General features: G+C 36.2%; 1 protein-coding gene across 4 annotated transcripts in view; it reads left to right on the forward strand.

Annotated features, from left to right (window-relative positions):
• LOC126272199 (proton-coupled folate transporter-like) overlaps window positions 1-27,800 on the forward strand; it is a 236,990-nt gene that overhangs the window by 122,862 nt on the left and 86,328 nt on the right. The window contains exon 7 of one of the 4 annotated variants that reach the window (XM_049974878.1): window positions 1,462-2,004. The exons of 2 other annotated variants lie outside the window; for them this stretch is intronic. In XM_049974878.1, coding sequence (XP_049830835.1) covers window positions 1,462-1,618 — 157 coding nt within the window. In that variant the 3' untranslated portion in view covers window positions 1,619-2,004. Of the gene's footprint in view, window positions 1-1,461; window positions 2,005-27,774; window positions 27,790-27,800 lie in introns of those variants that run through there. One more of the 4 variants, XM_049974881.1, reaches the window with a different exon arrangement.

Below are 27,800 nucleotides of genomic sequence, written 5' to 3' on the forward strand. Positions count from 1 at the left end.
ATGGGTGAGAGCAATGCAACAAGGTGCATGGAATATGCTCAATTCAGAACCTGTATCTACTACACTGAAGAGCCAGAGAAACTGGTACACCTGCCTAATATTGTGTAGAAGTACAACAACATGGCATGGCATGGACTCGCCTAATGTCTGAAGTAGTGCTGGAGGGAACTGACACCATGAATCCTGCAGAGCTGTCCGTAAATCCATAAGAGTATGAGGTGGTGGAGATCTCTTCTGAAGAGCCCATTGCATATCCAAGATATGCTCAATAATTTTCATGTCTGGGAAATGTGATGAGCAGCGGAAGAGTTTAAACTCAGAAGAGCATTCCTGGAGCCATTCTGTAGCAATTCTGGATGTGTGGGGTGTTGCATTGTCTTGAAGAAATTGCCCAAGTCGGCCGGAATGCACAATGGACATGAATGGATCCAGGTGATCAGACAGGATGCTTACTTATGTGTCACCCATCACATTCATATCTAGACAGATCAGGGGTCCCATATCACTTCTATCAATGATGTTTCATTGAATGGTTTGCATGCTCACACTTGTTGACGGCCCAGCATTGAAATTTGCCGAACTTTGCAGGAGGGTTGCACTTCTGTAATGTTGAGCAATTCTCTTCAGTTGTCATTGGTCCCATTCTTGTCTTTTGAAGTGGCTATTTTTCAGATTAGCTAAGTTTTTAGGTCCTGTTAGAGTCTTCCGACAGCAGTGCAGTTATAATACCTTGAATTTCCATGGGCATTTGATGGCCTAGTTGACCCCCTACCAAGGGAAACACTGCTGAATCAGTGGTAATTCTTGCATAATGAAAACTTGCCTCAATTTGAATAAACCACAGTATGGGATTGTTCTGTCAGAATGTTGACAAATGTATGGCTAATTGTGATACTCTATATTCTTCTTACATCTTAGTTGTTTAGGCTTGGGTCATGTTGGGGCCACCAGTTGTCAGTGCATCTGTGATTAGGACTGCTCAACTTTGTTGGCCGTGTATCTTCCAATTGTCCTAGAGTGTGTGATTTATTCACTCCCTGCATTATGTAGAACAATAACATTATTTATCAGAACAGTGAGCTGTTACATTCATCTTACTTATGGACATTTGGGAGACATTTTGCATGAGTTAAGAAGTGTCACTTAAAAGGCTGAAACAGATAATGATCTCAGAGAGTAAGCACTGTTGCTGCAATGTCATCTGTGATAGCATACACATTGCCATTTGACAAACATGACAACAACACTCAGTGGACAACATCAGATGACAAAGATGAGTTGCTACACTTTGATGTCTTTTTGCAACTGACTAGTGTAGTACAAATGGGTATATGGCATGGCTTTATCTTTTCATCAGTGTTTTCTGTAATAATATGCTCAATTTTTCATGCTACTGCTTTCTTCGCACCATAATTTAAGAAATTCCATGGAGAGCTAACGTGTATGAACAATCTTTTCCAGGTGGATGTTTTACTTACAGAGGAAAGAATCTCAGAAGTTGAGTAGTGATATAAAACTCAAGTCTGTTGACTATACATCTCCCCAGAAAATAAGTAAAGATCACAACAAAGACACTTATGAGGGTGACACAACAGAGATAACAGCATCTTGGGACTAACTTTCTTCATAAACTGGACTTCCATGTTGTTCAGATAAATCCCAAGAAAACTATCTGAAATAAAAACATTCCTGACCACAACATGTTTGAAGAATATAATTTTTGTGAGAAACGCAAGAAACAAAATTTAAAAATATTTAGTGATTGTGGTTATCTTATTAGTACTATTATGATATGTTTGAAAGCTTGAGCTAAGAATTATTTTTGCATTAACCAATTAAGAGACGATAAAATTTCAGTAATGAACTAATTTCTTGCACCACATTTTTTATGAACTGTACATAGCATAACAACTTCTTACTTTATAATGTATAGTAAAATTTGCTGCCTTATTTGCTTTTTTGTAGGCAACAATAAATGATAAAAATATATTGTTCAAAAAGAAATGCTATCCTATATTCAAATGGTTCACAGGTTTTCAGAATGTTAACTTATACCTCAAGGATAATTTGTTTTAAAGTGGCCCGCTTTAGAAAATCACCTAAGAATATCCCACTCATAAAAGAAAGTTGTAGTGAGTGTGAGATAGGAGCTAACTGAATTGGAGGCCGGATTTTATGGAACTGAAAGAAGTGTGGTTTGAACAATTTCAGTATGAGAAAACCACTGCAAACCCTTCACAGTCTGATGCCACAACCAAAATATAGTCTACAAACAGAACTTCTGGGCCAAATTCACAAATTCTCTTAAGATTCTTTCCATCCCTTCTTTCTACCCCCACTAACTGGAAAGAAATGCACACCTTATTACCTGATATCAGTGCAGAGTGGAGCAGCTTAACCACATCCTGCACAAGGGGTTCAACCATGTTTTTATTATGCCCAAAATTGAGGGATGTTCTTCCAAAAGTCCTTTCCATCTTGCCTAAATAGGTAATTAGCCATCAACCAAATCTAAATAATATTCTGATTTTTCCTTTGTACCACATTTACTCTCAACCCCGCTACCACATTGGTCATATATGTATAAAAGGACCACGTGTATCACAGCCATATCTCATCCAGTCTGAGCTAGGATCACCTGTGAAACTAGCCACTTCAGGCATAGAGAAGGAAAAAATTGCTTAATTTCACGGCCAGATTTGGCATTATTTTTTGGCAGTTTTGGTGTTATTCTTTCCCAGTTTTGTGTTAGTTCCTGCCAATTTTGATGTTATTTTTTTGGCAAATTTGGTGTCAGTTCCTTATTTTTATCTTATTTCTGTGTCTTTCAGTGTTATGTTGAAAGTCATTTACACCTATTAATTAAACTATACTTATTGACATCACAGAGCACAGTTATGTACCTTATTGACAAGAAAAGAATCATTTATGCTACACCTATTACGTCTAATCAGTTAAAGAAACAATGACTGCATCCATAAACTGATGAAAGCTTTTCAGAAGAAAGCATAGCTATAAAAAAGTTCTCTTCTGGAACACAATGCTGCTAATTGAAGTGCAAGATCTGCTGCCCAGTTTCTATATTTGAAGAAGGGAGACAAAATACCTCCAATATGATACAAGATATTTGACAATATCCACATTTGCAGTAGGTACAGAAATTTGCTTTTCCACTTGATTGTGAATGGGTTTGCACCCCTGGGAGTAGAGTTCAAGGGGAGTAGCATGTTTTCATTACTTAATTAGTTAGTTTCATGTTCCAGAGACCATTTGCACAATGATCGATTATGATGTGGAATGAGTCATTTACATGCACATCACAAATTAATTTGTAAATACAGCTAAATATTGGTTATTTACTACTCACCAACTTTTACATTTACATTACTAAAAATTCTTCTACAGAGATCAAGGAGTTGTCAAGGAGAAAATTCCTTCAGTCTTTTATTTTTTTTCAAATTTTACTTTACTGTCTGTTTAGGCATTTTATATGTCTGGGTAAGTGATAAAAATTTTGGTTGCATCATTGTGCACCCTTTCTTGTGCTAAAGACAACCTTTATGTAGAGTAATAAATCTCATTTTTCTCTTCTGGTATTGTAATTATGTATATGATTTTTCCTTTTGAACTGCAGTGGATTACTTACAACAAAACATCATAAAGGAATAAATATATGACAACAGTAGTCAAAATGTCCATCTCCTTAAACAAACATCTACAACATGAACAGGGGTGAGCACTACAAATCATTCTTACAGCATGCTTTTGAGGCTTCTTTCTTTCAGATGGGTTATCTCAAAACAATATTCCATATGACATTACTGAATGAAATTATGCAAATAATGTCAACTTGACATTTTGAAGTTGCCCCCCCCCCCCTTTTCTGTTTCTTTGCCTTGTCTTACACTTATCAATGCAGTACCTTGCTTGATATGTGCACAACTGAATATGTTGTGTCTTTTTAAAATTGAGAGTGAAACCATTCACAGAAGACCAGTCAATGACACTTTCAAAAACATTGTTCACCATTTTCTCTGTTGTATGTGTGCTTGGATTGATTACATAACTAGTGTCATCTGGAGGAACAACCAATTCTGCTTGTTGTTCATTAGATAGAAGAACATTTACATATATGAGGAACAATGGTAGTTCTAAGATTGAGCCTTGAGTTACAGTTACAAGAATCTCCCCTGGATACATTGTTTGAATTACTAAGTACAACTTCCTGCATTCTTTTGATAAGATATCACATTATCCATTGGTTGCTTATACCATTAGTTCAATAAAACCTCAATTTATCTAGGAGAATATTGTGATTCATGTAGATAAATGCCTCAGATAGGTCACAGAAAATACCATCTAGTGTTATTTTGTTATTTACCACTTGTAAACTTGGTGAGTGAATTTGTAACTGGCATGTTTTGTAGAACAGATCTTCTGAAACCCAAAAGCTGATTTACTGAGAACGTTGTTGTTGCTCAGATGGAATTCTATTCTAGAATACATCATCTCAAAAATTTAGAAAAATGATGACATTAGTAAACAGTTCAGTAGTTATCTACATCTGTCCTGTCAGCTTTCTTATAGAAAGCCTATGGCATATTTGAATCTCTCTGGGAAAATGCCTTCAGTTAGTGATGCATTCCATATTCCATGTGAGAACAAGTCTTTAGTACACTGTTGGAAAGGGGACTGATGACCTTAGCTGTTTAGTCCCCCTTAAACATCCCAACAACCACCACCACTGTTGGATACATTACCAAAACCATATTAGCTTTTATTTTTGAGAGAATGTACAATTTTCATAATTTCAGAGGTGACACGTTCATATGATTGAATTTTGAGAGCTGCTTTTTCAACATAGTGTAGTGATTTTTTTTCTTGAACTGTTTGTCCATATATTTTCTACTATATTGAAGAAATGAGTATTAAACAAATTTGCTACCTGTAACTCACCATTTATAAAACTTCCATTTAATTTGTTATAATGATATTGTTCTGTCCTGTGTCTGGTTGCCCTGACAATCATTTAAGTACACTCCATATAGCCATAAGTCTGTCATCAGAATTACTTACCTCTGACACAATGTGCATTTCTTTGATTTTTTAAGAAGCTTCCTTTGTAATTTTGGGTAATTTTTGTAGTGTGCAGCTACCACAAGATCTCTGCTTGTTCTCACCAGCAGATAGATTTGCCTTATTCTTTCACAAGATACTTTAATCCATCTAGTGGTCCTCAGTTTTTTTTACATGGGTTTTTAATATCCTTTGTGATTAACTGATGATGAAAGCTATTTTTCAATTATGGCATGAATTTATGGAACAGACAATTTTATGTCAGCATTTGGTTCATAATAAATTTCATCCCAGGACACCTCTTGTAAATTATTCTCTAGTCCTTAACTACTCTAATTGATTTCCACTGATGAGTGTCAACACAGGAAGGCACTATCTTATTTATCCTAACCAACTGAGCATCATGATCAGAGACAGTATTTGTCACTGAGTGTATAGTTATTTTTGTGCTTTGAGTTTCATCAAAGAAAACATTATCAATTAAGGTCCCATTTCTTTATCCACACATTAGAAAGTTAGTTACTGAGATTAAATTGTAGAATCCAATCAAGGTTTTTAGATCTTTCATCCAATCATAATCCTTTAGGAAATCTGCATTGAAATCATCTTACACTATTAATGGCTTTCTGTTGTCTGAGAAATACTGCAGTAAAGAATCCAAATTCCTCATAAATAAATCAAAATTTCCCAGTGGAGATCTATATATTGTTGCAAGTAAAGGTGAACTATTTTGCAGTATTAATTCACAAGCACACACTTCTATGTGATGATCAGTACAAAATCGTGCTTCAATGTTTTTGAACTAGTGCTCTGTCTTAATATATGCAACAACTCCTCCTTTCTCCATTTTAGTTTTACACAAGTGAAATGTTAGTGTGCAAGCTTTTATATTTAACTTCTCTAATTCTGAAACAATGTGATGTTCAGGGAGGCACATGATGTCTTTCATTTCAGAACTCTCTAAACTTTCTGAACAAGAAGGTGCTTCATGTCACATCTAGAGCCATAGTCTTTTGTGCCAGTTGTGAATTGTTCTCAGCCTTGAGAAAAGAAATTCAAAATTCAGTTTAAAACATAAGTAACTTCTGAATATGTAAGTTTCTTGTGAACAGCCCTTTGCATTACTCATTATCTTTGTAATATCACCAAATCCTTACTGCTGTATTTTTAAGTCTGAGCACTCTACATTATTGGCTACAACACATTTCTGTTAGTCAGTTTCTTATTTAAGATATGTACACATCTGTGTAAAATAGAGCAGACCTATTTCTTTATAGACCATAACTTGTGACATAGTCACTAGTGATGGCACTCTGTTCATCAACTTTTGGAATAAAATATCACTGTAATTTTTTTCAGGAGAGATAGCTATGAACATAATACCAAGAAAACCAGTTAGTTCATACTATTTTAGTTCTGCACCATCATCAAATACAGCATTACAGTGCCATCTGCTAGGTTGACAGTTTAGTTGGTACTGTATTAAATTTGTTTTACCCATGTTTGTGGTGTGAATACTGTGAAAATAGCTCCTTAGGTCATCTAAGACACCAGAACAATTAATTATCAGATATGCTCATTGAGTTCCCAGATAAGAACTTGCATGATTTTTAGCTTGCCTTTGTGCATTGTTAATGGGCCATTTAATATTATACACACAGTACTGAGTCCAAAAGTAATCTTTGTTGCACATCACATTTCACAATATGTGAATTAGAACTTGTTATCTGCTTTCTAGGTATGACTGTAACAGACTTTCAACTATTCATCTTGTTGTTGTTGTTGTCATATTCAGCTTGAAGGCTGGTTCTGTGCAGCTCTCAAAGCTACTCTATTTCAAGCAAGCCTCTTCATCTTTGAATAACTACTGATACCTGCATCCATTCAAACCTACTTATTATACTTGTGACTTGGTCTTCTTTTTTAATTTTTAATACTACCCAAATTTCCCTCCAGTACTAAATTGGCAGTTCCTTGATGTACCACAATGTACTCTATCAACCAATTATTTATTTTAGACGAATTATGCCACAAACTTATTTTCTTGCCAATTCTATTCAGTACCTCTTTAGTAATTACATGATCTACCCATACAGTCTTCAGCAATTTGCTGTAGCCCATGTTCCAAAAGCTTCCAATATCTTCTTGTATAAAACACTTATTATCCATGTTTCACTTTCATACAAGGCTCACCTCAATATAGATACCCTTAGAAAAGACTTCCTAACATGTAACTCTATATTTGTGATTAATAAATTTCTCTTCTTCAGAAACACTATCTTGCCACTGCCAATATTCATTTTATGCCATTTCTACTTTGTAAATCATCAGTTATCTTACTGCCTAGTCAAAAAACTCATCTATTACTTTTAGTGTCTAGTTTCCTAATCTCATTTCCTCAGAATCACCCAAATTAATTCACCTATGTTCCATTAACCTTGTTTTGTTTTTGTCGATATTCATCATTAATCCTCCTTTCAAGACATTGCCCATTCCATTCAACTGCTCTTCCAAGTTCTTTACTGTCTTTGACACAATTACAATGTCACTGGTGAACCTTGAAGTTTTTATTTCTTTCCCTCAACTTTAATTCATTTTCCAAATTTCTTCTAACTTTCCTTCACAGCTCTCTGATTATACAAAATGAATAACATTGAGGATAGTCTATAAATCTGTCTCAACCTATTCTCAAGCAGTGCTTCCCTTTTATACCCTTTGACTCTTATCACTGCTGCTTGGTTTCTGTATAAGTTGCAGATAACCTTTTGCTACCAGTATTTTACACCTGTTATCTTCAGTATAGCCAGCAGTTGAAAGGAATATCATTGTCAATGTTTTTCCAAACCCATAAACTCTAAAAACATAGATTTGGCTTTCCTTAACTTATCCTGAAAGGTAAGTTACAGGGTGAGCATTGCTTCATGTCTTCCAGTATTTTCCTGCATTGCAAACTGATATTCCCTCTACATTTTTCCATTCTCCTGTATAATAGTTATGGCAGTGTTTAGTGATCAATATTTATCAAACTGATAGTTCATTAATATACATTACTGTCAGCACCTACTTTCTTTGGAACTGGAGTTATTACATTCTTGTTGAAGTCTGAGTTTAGCAATTGTGGGTCTCCCAAGAATATCAACAGTTCTGACAGCATGTTTTCTACTCCCAGGGCATTTTTTTTCTTATCTTTCATCACTCTGTCACATCCTTCTTGCAGTATCATATCTTCCTTCTTATCTTCATCTATATCCTCTTCCATTTCTGTAATATTGCCATCATTTTCATCCCTCTTGTATAGAGAGGCTTCTTTGCTTACTGCGCCTTTTCCATCTGAGCTCCAGATATTCATACAGCTGCTTCTACTTTTTCTGAAGGTCTCTGTAATGTTCCTGAAGGTGTTATCTCTCTTTCCCATAGTTATACATGTTATACGTGCTTCAATGGATTTCCATTTATCCTGTAACCACTCCTGCTTAACTATTTTGCACTTCCTATCAATTTATTTTGTAGTCTTTTATATCCCCTTGTGCCTGCTTCATTTACTGCTTTTTGAGATATATTTTCTCTTTTATTTAGTTAAATTCAATATCTTCTGTGATATTCATGGATTTATATTAACACTTGTAGTATTACCTCTCTGATTCTCTGTTGGCTTCTCTACTTCATCTCTGTTGTCCTCGTGATCACACACTAGCTGAAAATCTCAGAATTTCCTGGGTATTCATTTTGCCAGTTTTCTATTTTTATCGAAAACAAAAAATGAACTTTGTTTACAATGTAATACTGAAAAAATTTCATTTACATGTATTCATGAAAACACCTGTGAAATTAAGGAACAGTAATGCAAAGAAATGTGTATAATGCACAGATGTATAACTACTGTATCCAAACTAAGAAACATAGTTTCTGTGTGCTGCGTGCAGCTGCTCCACATTTCTACAACACCATTTGGTAAACGTCTCTACGGCAACACTTACATCTAGCTCTACAGACAGCCGACAGTTTCACTTACACCCATTTTTGCTTCACAATTGAAAGCTGTAAAAAGCACTGTGAGGTGTCAGTGATTATCTTAAGTTTACTTGATTGTAGGAGTCTCTTATCAGTAAAGAAAAAATGTATTCAAACTTCATGCATGATTTGGCATTTCTTTCACTCATCTCAGTGTTTATCAGATCATAGCTCTTAAACTAGGAATCATACAATGATACATTTGTGTAGGTACATTCAGAAGCATATGTTGATACTGATTGCAAAATATATTATGAACAGATTTAGTAGCAAAGAAGTAATAAATTTAAACGTCATGCATGATGCAGCAGTTTTTCACCAATCTCAGTGTTTAAGATGTCATATCTCGTGAGCTATGTGTCATGCAAGGATATAAATTTGTAGGTACATTTATAAGCATATGTGGATACTGACTGCAAAATATGTTGTGAGTAGAATGAATAGCAAAGAAGTAATAAATTTCAACATCATGCACAATGCAGCAGTTTCTCACTTACCTCAATCTTTGACCCCATATCTCCTGAACTATGTGTGGTAACATGGTATAATTTTGTAAGTTCATTCAGCAGCATATGTGGATATTGTTTGCAAAATTTATTGAAAGTAGAGTCAGTAGCAAAGAATTAATAAATTTAAAAACATGGCATGATGCAGCTGTATTTCACCCATCTCATTGTATATGATGTCACGTCTCCTAAACTATTGTAGGTAGGTGGTTCTTACCCCACAGAAATTGTTGTCTGATAGTAAGGGATATATGTACCAAGTTGGTTGAAATCATTCATGTAGTCTAGGAGGAGATGTGAAACATATACACATGCACACAAACAAATACATACATTTTTATAATATGTGTGCATTTCCAGTTGATTAAATGGTAGTTCATACAAAACTGTATCACAAACTTATGATAAAACTAGAGGTGAACATGCTGCCTTGCCTTTGTCATTTACTTTAATTTGTTTGTATTAAAATGCCTAGAAAAACATTGAAGCACTTAAAAGAAAAGACAGAATGTCAATGTAACTTTGTACATGTACACATCATCAGTGTGAATGTAAATGATTAGAACTGCAATTCTCTGTGACAGGCAGAACTACCTCCAGAGAGCATTATTGATGTTCCCATTTAGTGTTGTTACCAGCCCTGGTGAGCTAGACAAGTGTCGGGAACAGTGTCAGATGTTGAGTGATCACTGTGAAAGACACAAGGATACCATATTATCTTGTGAGACAGCATTGTCAGCACTTGATAGACTTTGAAAGTGGCCTCATTGTGGGTCTTGATTTGATGAGTTGGTTGAATTGTGCACTATGCAGATCTGTGGGGCCTTCAGAAGTGACAGTGACCCAATACTGAATTGCATGGGAATGTGACAGCAATTTTACTTGTCATCAAGGTTAAGGCCAATATCTGACCACCACAAGGGAGGATTGCCATATTGTGTACATTGTAACCCTTTTGCATCTGCAGCTGCCATTCAAAAACAAGCAATGAATGTGCTGCAAAATCCTGTGTCATCCTACACCATTGATCAGAGGCTAGCAGCAGTCAGACTAGAGAAATACTGTTCCAGGCGTGGACTGTTATTAACAACACAACACAAATAAATGGCTTTGTTTGGAGTGGTGCTGTGACCAGAAAACATGGACTGTGAAAACAAAGTTGTATTGTGTTCAGAAAGTTATCATCTCAGATAACCATTGTCAGAGAGTATGGCAAAAAACTGGTGCAAGGTCCCCTTCTTCCAATTATTTTTGAGAGGAACAGTTGTGTTAGTTAAGTATTGTAGTGTGGGCAACCACTGGATGTGATTTAAGGTCACATCTGCGTCGAAACAAGGCCCCCGGAGTAGACAACATTCCATTGGAACTACTGATGGCCTTGGGAGAGCCAGTCCTGATGGAACTATACAATCTGGTGAGCAAGATGTATGAAACAGGCGAAATACCCTCAGACTTCAAGAAGAATATAATAATTCCAATCCCAAAGAAAGCAGGTGTTGACAGATGTGAAAATTACCAAACTATCAGTTTAATAAGATACAGCTGCAAAATACTAACTCGAATTCTTTACAGACGAATGGAAAAACTAGTAGAATCTGACCTCAAGGAAGATCAGTTTGGATTCCGTAGAAATACTGGAACACGTGAGGCAATACTGACCTTACGACTTATCTTAGAAGAAAGATTAAGGAAAGGCAAACCTACGTTTCTAGCATTTGTAGACCTAGAGAAAGCTTTTGACAATGTTGTCTGGAATATTCTCTTTCAAATTCTAAAGGTTGCAAGGGTAAAATACAGGGAGCGAAAGGCTATTTACAATTTGTACAGAAACCAGATGGCAGTTATAAGAGTCGAGGGACATGAGAGGGAAGCAGTGGTTGGGAAGGGAGTGAGACAGGGTTGTAGCCTCTCCCTGATGTTTTTGAATCTGTATATTGAGCAAGCAGTAAAGGAAACAAAAGAAAAATTCGGAGTAGGTATTAAAATCCATGGAGAAGAAATAAAAACTTTGACTTTCGCTGATGACATTGTAATTCTGTCAGAGACAGCAAAGGACTTGGAAGAGCAGTTGAACAGAATGGACAGTGTCTTGAAAGGAGTACGTAAGATGAACATTAACAAAAGCAAAACGAGAATAATGGAATGTAGTCGAATTAAGTCGGGTGATGCTGAGGGAATTAGATTAGGAAATGAGACTCTTAAAGTAGTAAAGGAGTTTTGCTATTTGGGGAGCAAAGTAACTGATGATGGTCGAAGTAGAGAGGATATAAAATGTAGACTGGCAATGGCAAGGAAAGCGTTTCTGAAGAAGAGAAATTTGTTAACATCGAGTATAGATTTAAGTGTCAGGAAGTTGTTTCTGAAAGTATTTGTATGGAGTGTAGCCATGTATGGAAGTGAAACATGGACAATAAATAGTTTGGACAAGAAGAGAATAGAAACTTTCGAAATGTGGTGCTACAGAAGAATGCTGAAGATTAGATGGGTAGATCACATAACTAATGAGGAAGTATTGAATAGGATTGGGGAGAAGAGAAGTTTGTGGCACAACTTGACCAGAAGAAGGGATCGGTTGGTAGGACACGTTCTGAGGCATCAATTTAGTATTGGAGGGCAGCGTGGAGGGTAAAAATCATAGAGGAAGACCAAGAGATGAATACACTAAGCCGATTCAGAAGGATGTAGGTTGCAGTAGGTACTGGGAGATGAAGAAGCTTGCACAGGATAGAGTAGCATGGAGAGCTGCATCAAGCCAGTCTCAAGACTGAAGACAACAACAACTGGTAGTAACTGTTGGAACTCTGATAGTACAACAGTACATCACAACCATCCTGTGTCCTCATGTTTTACCTCTCATGAAACGGCATAGTGTTGCCATTTTTCAACACGACAATCCTCACCTACAAATGGCACATGTCTCTATGAACTGTCCATATGAAGTTGAGGTAACCACATGGGCAGCAGATTCCCAAAATCTTTCCCTGATAGAACATGTGTTAGGACATCAACTCTGTCATAGTGCTGGTATCCTAGTATATCAAGAACCACTTACAACAGTTGTGAGGTGGCTTGACTCAAGACATGATATAATGGCTCTATTGTGCCCTTTCTGACTTAATCAGTTGGATCATCACAGTAATAAAACCAAGCATCATTACTATAAAAATGCTATTCATGTATGAGAAGTACCAACTCTTTATTTTTTGTTTCATTCTAAACCTTTCTATACATCAAGCTATCCACTCCTCTTTCAAAACAGGAACTACCAACATGGCCCAAATCTTCACCCACACAATCTCATTCTAGTTTAAATTTGCAGTATCCAGGAGAGAGAGAATATCACATCACTGTGAAAGAGGTTTTTCAATTTTTTAATCTTATTTTATAAATGTGAGTCTTCAGTTTCAGAACCTTTGTAAATAAGTGTTTTGGATCTTATTACATCTGAATGAATTTCATTAAGATTTACTTTATTATGTGTGTATTATAACATCCTCTATAGGAAATATGATTTCATTTCACGATTATGTCTAGATTTTTATCACTCCTGTTATTAATGTTAGAAACATTAGTGATAATCTCTCAAAATTATTGAATAAAGTCTTTTTTATCAGTTATGCAATGAATATGATATTGTTACAGTGATATCTATTTGTAGGAGTGAATTTCTGCAAAGATTCATTCTGAGTCAGTTACAAAGAGAAACATACATCTCCATAATTGCAAATGGAATGAGGTACAATTACAGAAAATTATATGTAAAATGCAATGTGTTGCTTTATGTGTAGGAAACTGACTATCTGTTATACTCCATTATGGTAACTGCAATCCAACTTACATTCAATGTTAAGTTTTCTCCATTCCATTTTTTCATATGTTATGGGTAAACATACATTTCATGATTTATTTGTTTTATGAACACTTTGCAGGTATATTATTATCTCAAAATGATATGATGTTTCTGACAGTGTATATAATAATGTTATATTTTAAAACTACAGTGAAAAAATTGAATTCCTATGGAAACAGAGAAGTTTAGAAGGTGGTTAAGTCAAAATAAATAGAGTACTTTCAGGTGTAATAGGTATCAGAAAATGTCTTCCAGTTAAATGGAAAATTAACTTCAAGAGAATGTTTCAAAATGTTATTCCAATTTTTATAATCTTGTCATATTTGAATTTCTCATTAAAAACTGCAGATATTCAATAAAACAACATCAGCAGGAGATGAACTGTGCTGGAGGCTCACCTGTGGACTTTTTTACATGGATAAGTGTAAATTGTGTGTGTGTGGGGGGGGGGGGGTGGAGTCTGAGGTTGGTGGTTTTTCCACAAGACATTTAATACAGAAGTACTTTATTGAATCAAGCCACAAGATTATATACACTCTGTAGAAAGACAGGCTACCTGTGTGGTGGAAAAAGCGCAGTATATCCATGTATTAGCAACAATATAATGAAAAAACTTTCTTGTTTCTATGAGACCCCAGAAATTGACTGTGCTGGCAGCGAACTTTATTTTCCCTGGCAATATCATGACAAATTTTATATAAATGTCTTCTGCACACAGTACAAGAGTTGAACCCAAATAATAATTCATATCATAGTGCATTCTATGAGATTTCCAAGTATGGCTTCATGAGAATGGTTTCAGAAACTTGTGTGTTTCGAGTCAGGTGTCAGAATAAATAAGCACAATTTGCTGTACCAGTATATGACAAATCCAAATCACAAGCTAGAATTCAAATATCATTCTTTGACAGTAGTTTTTTTTATGGCCCAACAAACAGGATTGTAATTTAACCTCTCCAATTTTCATAGTGTAACATTACAGAGAGTGCATACCATGACACTCTGCACCAATCACTGTTGTACACACAGAAGTAAAATGTGTCTGACCTCACAATGCTGCAAGATCAGCGTGCAATATATTGCCAGAATCACCATTGTTATTATGTAAGTAACATCTTCTGTTGTGCTATAATGGCCCAATACTTGGGGGAGGGGGGGGGGGGGGGAGTTTTTCTACTGATAGGCCAGTTTTTCAGATTGCTTAGACTAAAATCTTGTTATATTTTCTGAGCAGTGAACCACAGTACGCATGAGATGTTAAAGTCTCAAATAGACAACACAGTTGATTCTACTGAGGATGTTATTTTGTAACTGGTGGGGCAATCTCTGGACTGCCTTGAAGACACTTGTTTGAGGCAAAGGAATACTCACACTGCACATCTGTAAATGTTTAGTGCTTGAAGAGTCAGTCTTTCACTTTTTGTGCAATATGATGGTTTCATTTTTCATGCCACTTATTTTTGATCGTTCTCTAGTCTACTTAATATTTTTTATTAACACTGATATTTTTATTCATTAATATATGCTTTTATTCATGTATTAAACTAGTAAATAATGGTTCCACAGTAGAACAGTACTGAATTGTAATATTACCCTTCATTTACAGATACTTTTATCTATGTCTTGGATTAGTAATTAGCATTTCCACAGCATCACTGTCGGGCTCTGTCAGAATCTAACAAGTTTAAACCAGGATGCAAAAGTATTTCATTGCATACATAATCTGACCTAATTGTAGTGCTAAAGAATTCCTTTCCCAATATGAGAGGTTAAAGTATATATCAGATCACACTATCTTTTGGGTATTCATTATTAATGTCTGTAAATCCACTGAATGAGATAAGTTCAATGAGTTCCTTTTCAAGCAGTTACACTGTGTGCTTGAGATGAAATTTTGCTTTCATCGCTGTTTCAGTTTTTGATTATATATGTTATTATACCACAATATGTATTCACTCGTTACATTTGTTTGCAGTATTCAGTTACAATTTACAAAACAGATGCATTAATCTAACTTTAGAAGACATCACACACACTACCAAACAGACATTAATTTAAAAGATATAATCCCTACCAAGTAGTAATTCTATAGCCTGTGATGGTATTTACGGCAGAGTATTAAAATTCTGAGCTAATCTGATAGAATTCGACTTAAGTTACCTTTTTAAACAATAGTGATTCATGGCATTTTTCCTGGCAGATTAAAATATGTTGCAGTAACAAGCATCTATTTAAGTAAAGGTAAGTGAACCAAATTTAATTATAGACCCAATTCGCTCATTCCAGAATTTTCAACATTTTTGAGGAAGTTAGCTATGACAGAATGCTGACTTATTTCTCTGAAGAGAGCTCTTTTATTGACCCTCAGTTTGGTTTTTCTAAAGGTTTCTTCACTGTGAAAACCACACAACACCCCATAAATGAAATTATGACAGTATTAACAAGGAAAACTTTCCCGTTGTATGTTCTGAGACCTTGTGAAACACAAAATTAGATTTGGCAAGCTAATATATTGTGCATTTTATATCTTCCCTACTTCAGCCACCATCAGTTTTTTTTCTACCCAAATAGCAAAACTTGTCTACTAGTTTAGTATGTCATTTCCTAGTCTAATTATCTCAGCATCAACTGATTTAATTTGCCTACATACTATTACCCTTGCTTTACCTTTACTGATAATCTTTCTTTCAAGACCTATCTATTTCATTTAACCGCTCTTCCAAGTCCTGAGCCACCTCTGACTACAGAAATAATATTCCAATGAGTTCAAAAGATGTTACAATAGCTGTTATCATTTTTACTACTGGAAGCAAACCAGTCAATGCCTGAACTGATCCTTGTCAGGCCACTGCAGATGATTGTTGAACATGCCTACACTACATTCATAGCACATAATTTAAGGCATGATCTCACAATGATTCATATTACATAATGTAGCCATCTGGAGACACTGATAATCATACCATAAATGAATCACTGTGTTTGAAATATCTTAGAATTCAACTGGACAACAAATTAAATTGTGGTCAACACAAAGGTAAACTAAGCAACAAGCCCAGAACTTCTGATTTTCCACCTAAAAGTATCCTTGAGTTTCCATAAAGACAAAAGTTTCAAGGGTTTATGTCAACCTTTCTAATGTTCTGATGACTTAAAGTGTGTGTGGACCGAAAACAAATCAGGATCCGACGGATGTTATTCTCTCAGCAACCTTTCGATCTATAATTTCTCCAAATTGTTTCTCCAAACTAATTACATTTATAACATCAGAGTTAGCTATTTTCTCTTTGAAATTCCTTTCTACATTGTCTACCCATGTATTGACACCTGTAATTTGCAACTGAATAATTGGCATTAATTCATTATCCTGATCTACACTCTGTTTCAAAGTATTCATTCCATGTCTTACATCACTATATTTAATATTGTACACACTTTCAAAAGATCCTAACTTTTGAGTAAGTTCTGATTCTACATTATTAAATTTGTTCTCAATGTCAAGTTCTAACATTTTCAATAAATCTTGAAAAGTATCATTCTGTTTCTGACTAAGGCCAGTAAACATGTGATTTATATGTGTGGGCAAAGAATTTGTTAACTTGTTCTTTAAATCTACTTTTAAATTCTCTACTTTATTACTTACAGTGTAGTATTCAGTCTTCACAGCACCCATGCCGTTGCATAGATTACTAAATTCTTTGCTTTGAGAGTTAACTTTGACATTCAATAATCCTAAATTTGTCATTTGAATATTTAAAGTTTCATTCTGAGCGTTTACTTAGAGGCACACACTGAGCATTCAAAGCTTCACTCTGGGCATTTAATTGAGATTAACTTAAGACCTTGACCTTCGATTAAATTTATCAACTCAGCCCAGTCAGGCACTTCTTTACTAATTTTCATGGCTATAGCGGGGTCTTGAGTTTCCACAACATGTTGTGTATTTTCCATAATTTTATATGCCTTAGCTTTTGTAAGCATTTAAAACTAACTTTAAATATGATAATTACACAATAAACGTTCATTCAACAGTATCTTGTACCACTCATAATAAAGTAATCAACTTTTGTTTCACTCATTTGTCATAGAAATCGCATTGTGTAGGTGATTGGATGTGGAGGCAGGTCAGCACCAGCGAAGAGAAGCTGGTGTCAGCGGCGTTGGGTGTATGTTGGTTTCTGCATCTGCATCTTCGCGATGTGTGTATGAGTGCTGTATACTCCCTGCACAGGATCTTCTTAGCTGAAGTGTTCTATGCGTATTTCTTCTTAGACAAATATGTTGCAATCTTCTTTGCTGTTTTATCATTGCAAATTTTTCATTTCTCCACATCCAGGTGAATCATTTGCATGTACAGATCTATGGGATACATATACCAAAATTTAAAAAAATCACTGTTTTTCCATTTAAATTTTGCTCCGTTAGATACTTGAACATATTCCAATTTCTTGAAGTAATTTCCTTGTCTTAATATGTTTGGTTGCTATGGCAACACATAACAGCTTCTTCTCTCATTTTTGACTTGATGTTCCCGTTTTCTTGGTCCTGTCACGGTCACGATGTTCTAATGTTCTGATGACTTAAAGTGTGAGTGTGGATCTGGGTAATATCGGCTTATTCCCCCAAACCACCTTCCACTTCTTTACGAGATGGCTTACTTGGAATTCACACCTGCTCTTCATTATTGGATAGCTGGCTGCTGGAAACCCCTTTGACTTCTTCTCCATCAAGTAATGCTAGGTACAGGAATTTTTAGACACCTTCTACTTATGAAATAAGTAGACATACAAACTTTACTTTTCATCAATTATTGAAGTATTTGCCCTGCATACACAATAAAAATCTCACTTTCCACATGAATATGTAAGTTCCTGCAAGTCTCTTGTATAGTCAGATGTTAGAAACAAATAGAGTTACAGTTAAAAGAAAGTTGACCTGGATACCATGACCTTTCTTAACATGAATCATAAAATGAGTCTCGCCTCTAATAAGGTTGCATCATGAGTCTGCAAGAGTACTTTTTCAACTGTTCTTGTTTTAAAACAATAGTCAATGGCACAATAAGCACAGAGCTGCATATAAACTCCATGGTTCTTCCTTACACAGTAGAAGAATTCATAGAGGATGACATGATAATTTGAGCAAGGGGTAATTAATTGTTAGTCTTTTATTGTATGTGTAACAAAATTGTATTATTATTATGATACCATTTGTTAAAATCAGTTGTAATTAATTGTTAGTTTTTTTATTGTATGTGTATTTTTATATTGTATTATTGTTATGGTACAATTTGTTAAAATCAGGTGTTGTATGTATATGGTAAAACTTCAGCAAAATTTTGATGTGTCTCCTGTACCTGAATCAAATGATTTAGATTATGTATGTTATGAGACCAATAAACCAAAATTCACAATTCACTAACACATCTATGGATTGCCTGACAGGTACTTGTCGGTGCCATCCAACCACCATGTCTACTTTCTTCCCGGAACTGATTTTAAACCTGCTTACATAAACATGTGAAGAACAGTATGTAGGATTCTACCATCCCACACTCATATCCAGAATATCATGTGTTTGAGATTGTAGAAGGCTGAGTGATTCTAGAATTTACACAGAAATTCTCGTATGACTACACCTTCTTGATAATGGGATTGAAATATTTTGATTGGAACTTTGCTCTGAAGTGAATCCTGCCTCATACTAATCAATTACTATTGGAATAAGTATGAAAGAATACATTTCTCACAAGCAATATATTTATTATTCAGGTACCAAGTTTTAACATAGCCTTTACAATAGTCTGATTGTGTGCTTGCCACTCAAAATCTGATCAACAATAACCCTCAATTCTTCTGAGGTTCTTCATATCCTAGAGAAGTTCTTCATTCTTGGTACGCTCATTACCACTGAACTTCCTACAGGAGGTACTCCATGACACTCCACACAGCGCTGCAGACTCTGAGACATGTAGCTGCAACAATGTAAACATGTCAGGTGGCAGTCTTGCATTGCTGCATGATGACCCTGGACCATTTTGAACATAACAGAATGCACCAACCAAATGTGGAATAGTAGTAAATACCTAACTAATTCATTTTAACAAATCCTACATGTCACTGAGCATGATAACTCAGTTATTTGAAATTTCAAGAGTACAGGCATTCTAGCTATTCATTTTTAAATTATAAAATAATTCTGTACCTTTACATAGAGTTGGCTTGATTTGTGTATTTTAAATTTTTGTTGTCTTAGTAATTTTCTTCTAAGGCCAAGTGCCTGAAGTAAATAATATTTTTCTCTGCAGAAGTGAGCAGTTAGATATTGAGTACAGTTGAAACATTAAGATCTGTTAGTCACCAGGTGATCAAAGATTTTGATCTCATCAGTCAGTTCTCAAAAAACTGATTAATCCAATGTTCAGATAAAATATGCAGAATAACATCTCAAGATTTCTTGTTGGTGCTACTTGATCAACCACATGAGTCTCCCATTGACATTCAACCTATCTATCCTGCACACCCCAACTGGAATTTATTATTTAACTGCTATTCACTTCTGGCTACAGCCTAATTTCTGTTCCTAATATTATGTGGATGTTATCAGAGTCTATATCTGATACATTCTAATGCAGACTTCTGCAGTTAAATAATCCCATGTTAACATTTTACCTTTCTTTCCTGATAGGATGAGTGTTCACCTCTGTACCTAATGAAGCTGATCTACTCCTCTCCAAATCCGTATGTCATTCATCATCTGGCTTATAGAGGTGGGAAGGGTGGATTCTCTAACCTAAAAGCTCTGTGTGCACACAGCAAATTCTCTGCTACCTGAGTGTCTGTTTACTGTGTGAATGACTGGCTTGTTAAATATGTTCTAAAAATATCTGCCAATAATTGGTATATGAGAACATCACAGAATTGTTTTTGACTTCAATCAGCTGCAAACCAATTGTCTCTGATTGGTTTGTGGAATGATGTTGCAAATCATGAATCATTCATCTGCTTCAGATATGGAAGTAGCCATCTTCAGCAATTCATCCAAGTTTCTAACAGAACCAAGGATGATGTCTGAACTAACTGGGCAGTCATCATTCTTGCCTTGTAAGTTACAATTTGTTACTAGTCACATCCAGCATGTTCAAAAGCAGAACCTTCTCCACATCTCTGAGCATACACTGAGGAAAAATCTGACTACACACTGGTTATTTTCCTTTGTTTCTTACATATCTGCCTAAAAGCGGAGCTTCCAATGTCCAACATGCACACTCTCTGTTTAGGAGCACGCCAAAAGATTGAGACAACCTGTACATGCTTAGATGTGCCCTCTGCAATGGGCAGCACCTTGTGTCTATTTATCTTCAGCTAAATAATTTGTGAGATATGAGTCAGAAGGCACTTAAACATCATAGCTTCTAGCAGATGCCAGTTCCAAGAGATGCAACTGTTTGCACCATGGATGCTTCAATACACCTGCAACCCATTATCTGAAACCCTCAACAGTGGTCCATCTACCTCACATCTGCACACAATAAATAGTTTACCTCTGCTCCACAATGTATGACTACTAAACCAAGTTCCTCTTGTTGTGTGACTGATGAGATGTGATTTCATCATATTTATTGTCAACGCATGAGGAAGTAGAGAAATGAATACTAAGAATAAGAAACAATCTGAGAGGAGAACATCATGTAAAGCTGCATAGTAGTACTCATAGCAAGATAATTATTAAGCAACATTCCTTGGTAATCAGCCCATCTATGCTCATTTGGCCTTTATCCCAATAGTTCAGAGACACTTGCATCTTTAAGTACGTTAAGTTACAAACATTAAGGTTGATTGGTGTTGAAGAACTGCATAATGATGTTGCTGAAATGCAACTGGACCTGTGAGAGTTTATTTTAATAGAACATCAAAAGCATGAATTTTGGTTTCAGGAACTGCATAATTCAGATGAGACTGTGATCCACTTTAATGGATGTGTTAACTGGTACAGCTATTGTTATCAGTATAAAGAAAATTCTTGAAGATACAAGTATAAGATTAGAAAAGTCACTGTTATGTCAATTTTTGGATAGAAAGGTATTTTTTGTGAGCATTTATGAATGAGTAATTGTGAGGACTGTTACAAAATTCTAAGTGAAATAGAAATTCAACATGTTGAATGGAAACAATTTTTATTCCAGTAGTATGATGAATCAGTCAAAATACTCTCACACTGAGGGAAAATTTAAGTGGGCACTGACAGAATAATTAACTGACATTTTTGGTCACAAATCTCATCATTATTCATTGTGAGAACGTACTGAAGGCACATAACACCAACATGCTGAACACTTTAGCTGAGAAAAATATTGTGATGTATGTTACAAAACAACGTGAGACATTTTTGTTATATTCTGATGCAAATGACAATCATGTAACAAAATTAGGTGTAATTTTGAGCTAGATCATTCTCTCTCCAACATTTCTATTTCTGAAGTCATAATACTCTTCTGAAATCAAATGTACACACTGTACTACTGATTCCCCACGAAAACCATTCCATAAGGCAGGGGGCTCTCTGCCACACACCGTTGGGTGGCTTGCGGAGTATAAATGTAAATGTAGATATAGAATGTGGAGTAAGTTGAAGTTTATGATAACACTTTGGAGACCAACTGTTAAAAAGATCATTCCTGAATATAGGTCAGGCGTTATTTTTCTTCATATGCAAGCCACCTATTTCTCAAAAACTGGATTCATTTCATATGAGAATAATCTGCAGATATCTCCCTTTCTGTCCCTTGACTGGTGCTGCCTTCGGCTGTCAATTTCTGGAATTATTTTGAAAGAAATATTAGCTAATATAACAGCTGCTGTGATGAATGACTGCACTTTTACCTTGGAAAGTCTTCATTATTTTAAAATATTTAATCCATCAAAATATTAAATTAAATATAAAATGTAAATTCTGAAGCCTGGTTCATTGTAGTAAGTGTTTATCTTGAAGATACATCAATTACATACATGCCACGAGAGCTTTGGATAAGGGTATAAATGGCAAGTTTCCTAGGCCTGAATCTTCTAATTGGTTAGTCTCCAAAGTGTTAACAAAAGAACAACAGCTCAAATAAACTTAACCTGAACAGTATATTAACAGCAAAAAATCACTATACTGATTTATAATGTTTGTGCTTATGCTAACTAGATAAAAGAATAAAAATTAGCAGAAAAACTGTAACTTTGAAATAGCTGCTTAGTCATATTAAATAGGTGTTGTCTATCTCCTACTGGTAGCTTAATATTCACAATATACACTAACATTTTCTAATAAAAATTAGTACTTAAATATGTAACACTAGAAGTATCTGTATAATACATTACTACTTCCCCCCAACTTTTCCATTAACTCTGCTTAATTCTTGGCTCTAGGTAATTGATGAAGATAAGCAGGAGGTATTGCTGATTTAAGATAGTTGCTTTATTGCTGGAATTTAGTGCAAGAAATGGGCATTGTATCAAAATACTCATAAAGCTTTATTTCATCAAAATACTATGGGAAACAGAGATAAAATAGATGCATTGCTAACTGATCTTGACTCAGATATTTCTACCTCTGAGCATCACTTGATGTAGTGAAGAAATATTACAGCTTCCTTTTGACAGGTACATATCTTCTGATTTATATGCAAGGAGTTCATTGCAGATGGAAGGAGTTGCCATTTATACCAAAGGTAACATTTTAATGTTCCATTTAAAAGAATTTTCATATCAAAGCATTGTAAGAGCCAAATATTTGAAGGATATTTTGAATTTTCAAGGACTGCAATACAAACTTCATGAGTTATTCTCCAGAGAAAAGAATGCCAATGATACAGTCTAACAGCAGCACAGTCTTCGGCAAGATCTTCATAGATTGTTCTCTGGTTGATGGGCACAGTCTGAGAAATATTAGCAATGGTCTGATGAATCAGGGCAGAATTGTATGCCAAAATGGTTCACAAAAATTCAATATGTGAGTCCACCTTCAGTGCAGACATTAAAAGCCATCGTTGAAGGGCAGACATGACAAGATGTCTGTTAGAGAGACAGTTTATACAACAAATATGATATATGTGTACAAGCATTTATCATTCCTCTAATAGTTTTCATTATCAGTTTTACTACTGAGTGAATTACGTTTGCTTTTGTTGTATGTAATCCTTGTTCATTATTTATTTCCTCAGTTAAGGATTCTTTATTTTAAAAAATGCTGCAAATCCTTTCGATTGACACCTGGGTTTTACCATGCCACGAATTTTTGAGATTATGTTCATTTGTATCACTGTGTGTGCTTTTGACATTATATTTCTCAAATAAGGTTATAACATGCATAAAATTTGAAGATAACGTCAAAAATAATGAAACAAGCTGTTCGTATGCATATTTTATTTTAAAATCTGGAAGCATAAGCTCATAAATTGATGTTCAACTGTGCATTTACATCACATATAGGTGTAACAGCACACAGATCCCCAGTGTGGAACTTTCAGCTAGTTTTGAAAATTGTAAATTCAACACAAGAAAGCAGTTAATAGTCTGTGGAAATTAAAATGGAATTTCTCAATAGCTTCAGAGGAAAAATATGAATTGGAGACATTTGGTTCTTATGGCTTGATTTCAATAATTAAATTTTCAATCTTGTGTACCAAGAATTAACAAAACTCTAATTTATAACATTGTAATAGAATATGCTCATACTGAAAAAACTAATATTTACTCCAATCTTAATGCAATGTCTGACATTGACTGAAAACTTCTGAGACTGATCAACAAGGCATCATAAATCTCTGGGACTTGTCCATGTAATACAGTGAACCTTTGGGTGGTACTGGACTATGGGAATTTGATTGATTTTCTCCAGTGCTAGGAATACCTTAAACAACCTTGCTGTAAATTGTCACTAATTGTCCAATAACAAATATTCTGGTCTCCCTACTTGCTTTAAAAAATGATCTCTCAGCTTCAGTATGGCATTGTGGGTTATGGCTTTTCTCAGTGGATACAATTTAACCAGTTTTGACCAACATTCCAGGATGACAAAAATTAACACAATACCTTCCTCCAACTGAGGCAGTGGACCATAGAAGTCCGTTGCTACTAAATCCAAAAATGACTGGATATTCTGGCATGTAGTATTGTGTGTAGTTTTGTCATCTGTATTTTTCTCTTTGACATATCTCGCACTGATGTAATTTTTTTTTAACTTGTATGTGCATGTTTCAAAGTAATAACACTTTTTAATGTGCATGGCACATTTCTTAGGGCCAAAGTGACCACACCCAACACATATGTAACATGTTATCAATTCAATGTTGATGTAAATAAACTTCCACATGGGAAAAATATATTGAAAACAAAGATTCCAAGACTTACCAAGCGGGAAAGTGCCGGTAGATAGGCACAATGAATAAAACACACAAACACACACACACACACACACACACACACACAGAATTTCGAGCTTTCGCAACCGGCGGCTGCTTCGTCAGGAAAGAGGGAAGGAAAAGGAAAGATGAAAGGATGTGGGTTTTAAGGGAGAGGGTAAGGAGTCATTCCAATCCTGGGAGCGGAAAGACTTACCTTAGGGGGGAAAAAGGATAGGTATATACTCGTGCACACACACACACACACACACATATCCATCCATCCATACATACACAGACACAAGCAGACATATTTAAAGGCAAAGAGTATGGGCAGAGATGTAAGTCAAGGTGGAAGTGTGGAGGCAAAGATGATGTTGAATGACAGGTGAGGTATGATTGACGGCAACTTGAAATTAGCGGAGATTGAGGCCTGGTGGATAACGAGAAGAGAGGATATATTGAAGAGCAAGTTCCCATCTCCGGAGTTCGGATAGGTTGGTGTTGGTGGGAAGTATCCAGATAACTCGGACGGTGTAACACTGTGCCAAGATGTGCCGGCCATGAAAAACAACTCCAGAATTTCCTCTCCAACCTCAACTCCTTTGGTTCCATCAGATTCACCTGGTCCTACTCCAAATCCCATGCCACTTTCCTTGACGTTGACCTCCATCTGTCCAATGGCCAGCTTCACACATCCGTCCACATCAAACCCACCAACAAGCAACAGTACCTCCATTATGACAGCTGCCACCCATTCCATATCAAACGGTCCCTTCCCTACAGCCTAGGCCTTCGTGGCAAACGAATCTGCTCCAGTCCTGAATCCCTGGACCATTACACCAACAACCTGAAAACAGCTTTCGCATCCAGCAACTACCCTCCCGACCTGGTACAGAAGCAGATAACCAGAGCCACTTCCTCCTCCCCTCAAACCCAGAACCTTTCACAGAACAATCCCAAAAGTGCCCCACTTGTGACAGGATACTTCCCGGGACTGGATCAGACTCTGAATGTGGCTCTCCAGCAGGGATACGACTTCCTAAAATCCTGCCCCGAAATGAGATCCATCCTTCATGAAATCCTCCCCACTCCACCAAGAGTGTCTTTCTGCCATCCACCTAACCTTCGTAACCTTTTGGTTCATCCCTATGAAATCCCCAAACCACCTTCCCTACCCTCTGGCTCCTATCCTTGCAACCGCCCCTGGTGTAAAACCTGTCCTTTGCACCCTCTCACCACCACCTACTCCAGTCCTGTAACCCAGAAGGTGTACACGATCAAAGGCAGAGCCACGTGTGAAAGCACCCCCGTGATTTACCAACTGACCTGCCTACACTGTGACGCTTTCTATGTGGGAATGACCAGCAACAAACTGTCCATTCGCATGAATGGACACAGGCAGACAGTGTTTGTTGGTAATGAGGATCACCCTGTAGCTAAACATGCCTTGGTGCACGGCCAGCACATCTTGGTACAGTGTTACACCGTCCGAGTTATCTGGATACTTCCCACCAACACCAACCTATCCGAACTCCGGAGATGGGAACTTGCCCTTCAATATACCCCCTCTTCTCATTATCCACCAGGCCTCAATCTCCGCTAATTTCAAGTTGCCGCCACTCATACCTCACCTGTCATTCAACATCATCTTTGCCTCCACACTTCTGCCTTGACTTACATCTCTGCCCATACTCTTTGCCTTTAAATATGTCTGCTTGGGTCTGTGTATGTATGGATGGATGGATATGCGTGTGTGTGTGTGCGCGAGTATATACCTATCCTTTTTTCCCCCTAAGGTAAGTCTTTCCGCTCCCGGGATTGGAATGACTCCTTACCCTCTCCCTTAAAACCCACATCCTTTCATCTTTCCTTTTCCTCCCCTCTTTCCTGACGAAGCAGCCGCCGGTTGCGAAAGCTCGAAATTCTGTGTGTATGTGTTTGTGTGTTTTATTCATTGTGCCTATCTACTGGCGCTTTCCCGCTTGGTAAGTCTTGGAATCTTTGTTTTTAATATGTTATCAATTCATTATGTCTGAATAGTGTACATAGCAAAGAGTTACTCGAAGAGTGACTCTGTGGAGTTTCCGTCATGCTTAATCCATCGGTCCTATTTTCGAACTGTTGAATACATTTAAATAGTGTCTGATCTTCACATTGTTCTGTTTCCAAGTTATGAAAGAAAATTATAAAATCTTTAGCTAAACTATTTGTTTAAAAAAATATATGTTGTGGAAGTGCCCATTTCCTGACATCTTGTTGTGTCTGTAAATCTATTGGAAGCTGAGACAATGTGTCTGGCACTATATTTTCATTGCCTTTGATATAACTTATAGAAAAATTGAATTTCTTCATTATCTATGGCCACCTAGTTAATCTACTGCATAGCAACTTTCTTTTTGGAAGCAGCAGGAATGATGTGTGATCCTATTGCTGATGGTCTCATGTCCTCATAATAGCTATTTAGAATGTAGGAAAAGATAGATTGCTACTTGGTGTAAAAAAGACACATCAGGTTGCAGACAGGCATGACTGAAAGATGCTCACATATAGCTTTCAACCATAGCCTTTATCAGTAAAGAGAGAAACACACACACACACACACACACACACACACACACACACACACACACACACACACACATATACACACACAAGTATTCCTCACACACACACAGGACCACCAACGTGAGGTGTGCTTGCAATTTGTGTGTGTGTGTGTGTGTGTGTGTGTGTGTGTATCTTTACTGGTGAAGGCTGTGGCCAAAAGCTATATGTGAGTGTCTAATCATGCCTGTCTGCAACTTGACATGTCTTCTTAACCGTAAGTAGCAATCTATCTTTTCCTACATTGTTGATACTCCTATCTGGAGTTTGCATTATTTAATAGGTATTTAAACTTCTTGAATATCCATACTACTGCCAATGTCTCTTTTCCAGATATGCCATAATTCCCTTCAGTGAGTATGCA

The sequence above is a fragment of the Schistocerca gregaria genome, chromosome 5, assembly GCF_023897955.1.
Source record: "Schistocerca gregaria isolate iqSchGreg1 chromosome 5, iqSchGreg1.2, whole genome shotgun sequence".
NCBI classification, from domain to species: Eukaryota; Metazoa; Arthropoda; class Insecta; order Orthoptera; family Acrididae; genus Schistocerca; species Schistocerca gregaria.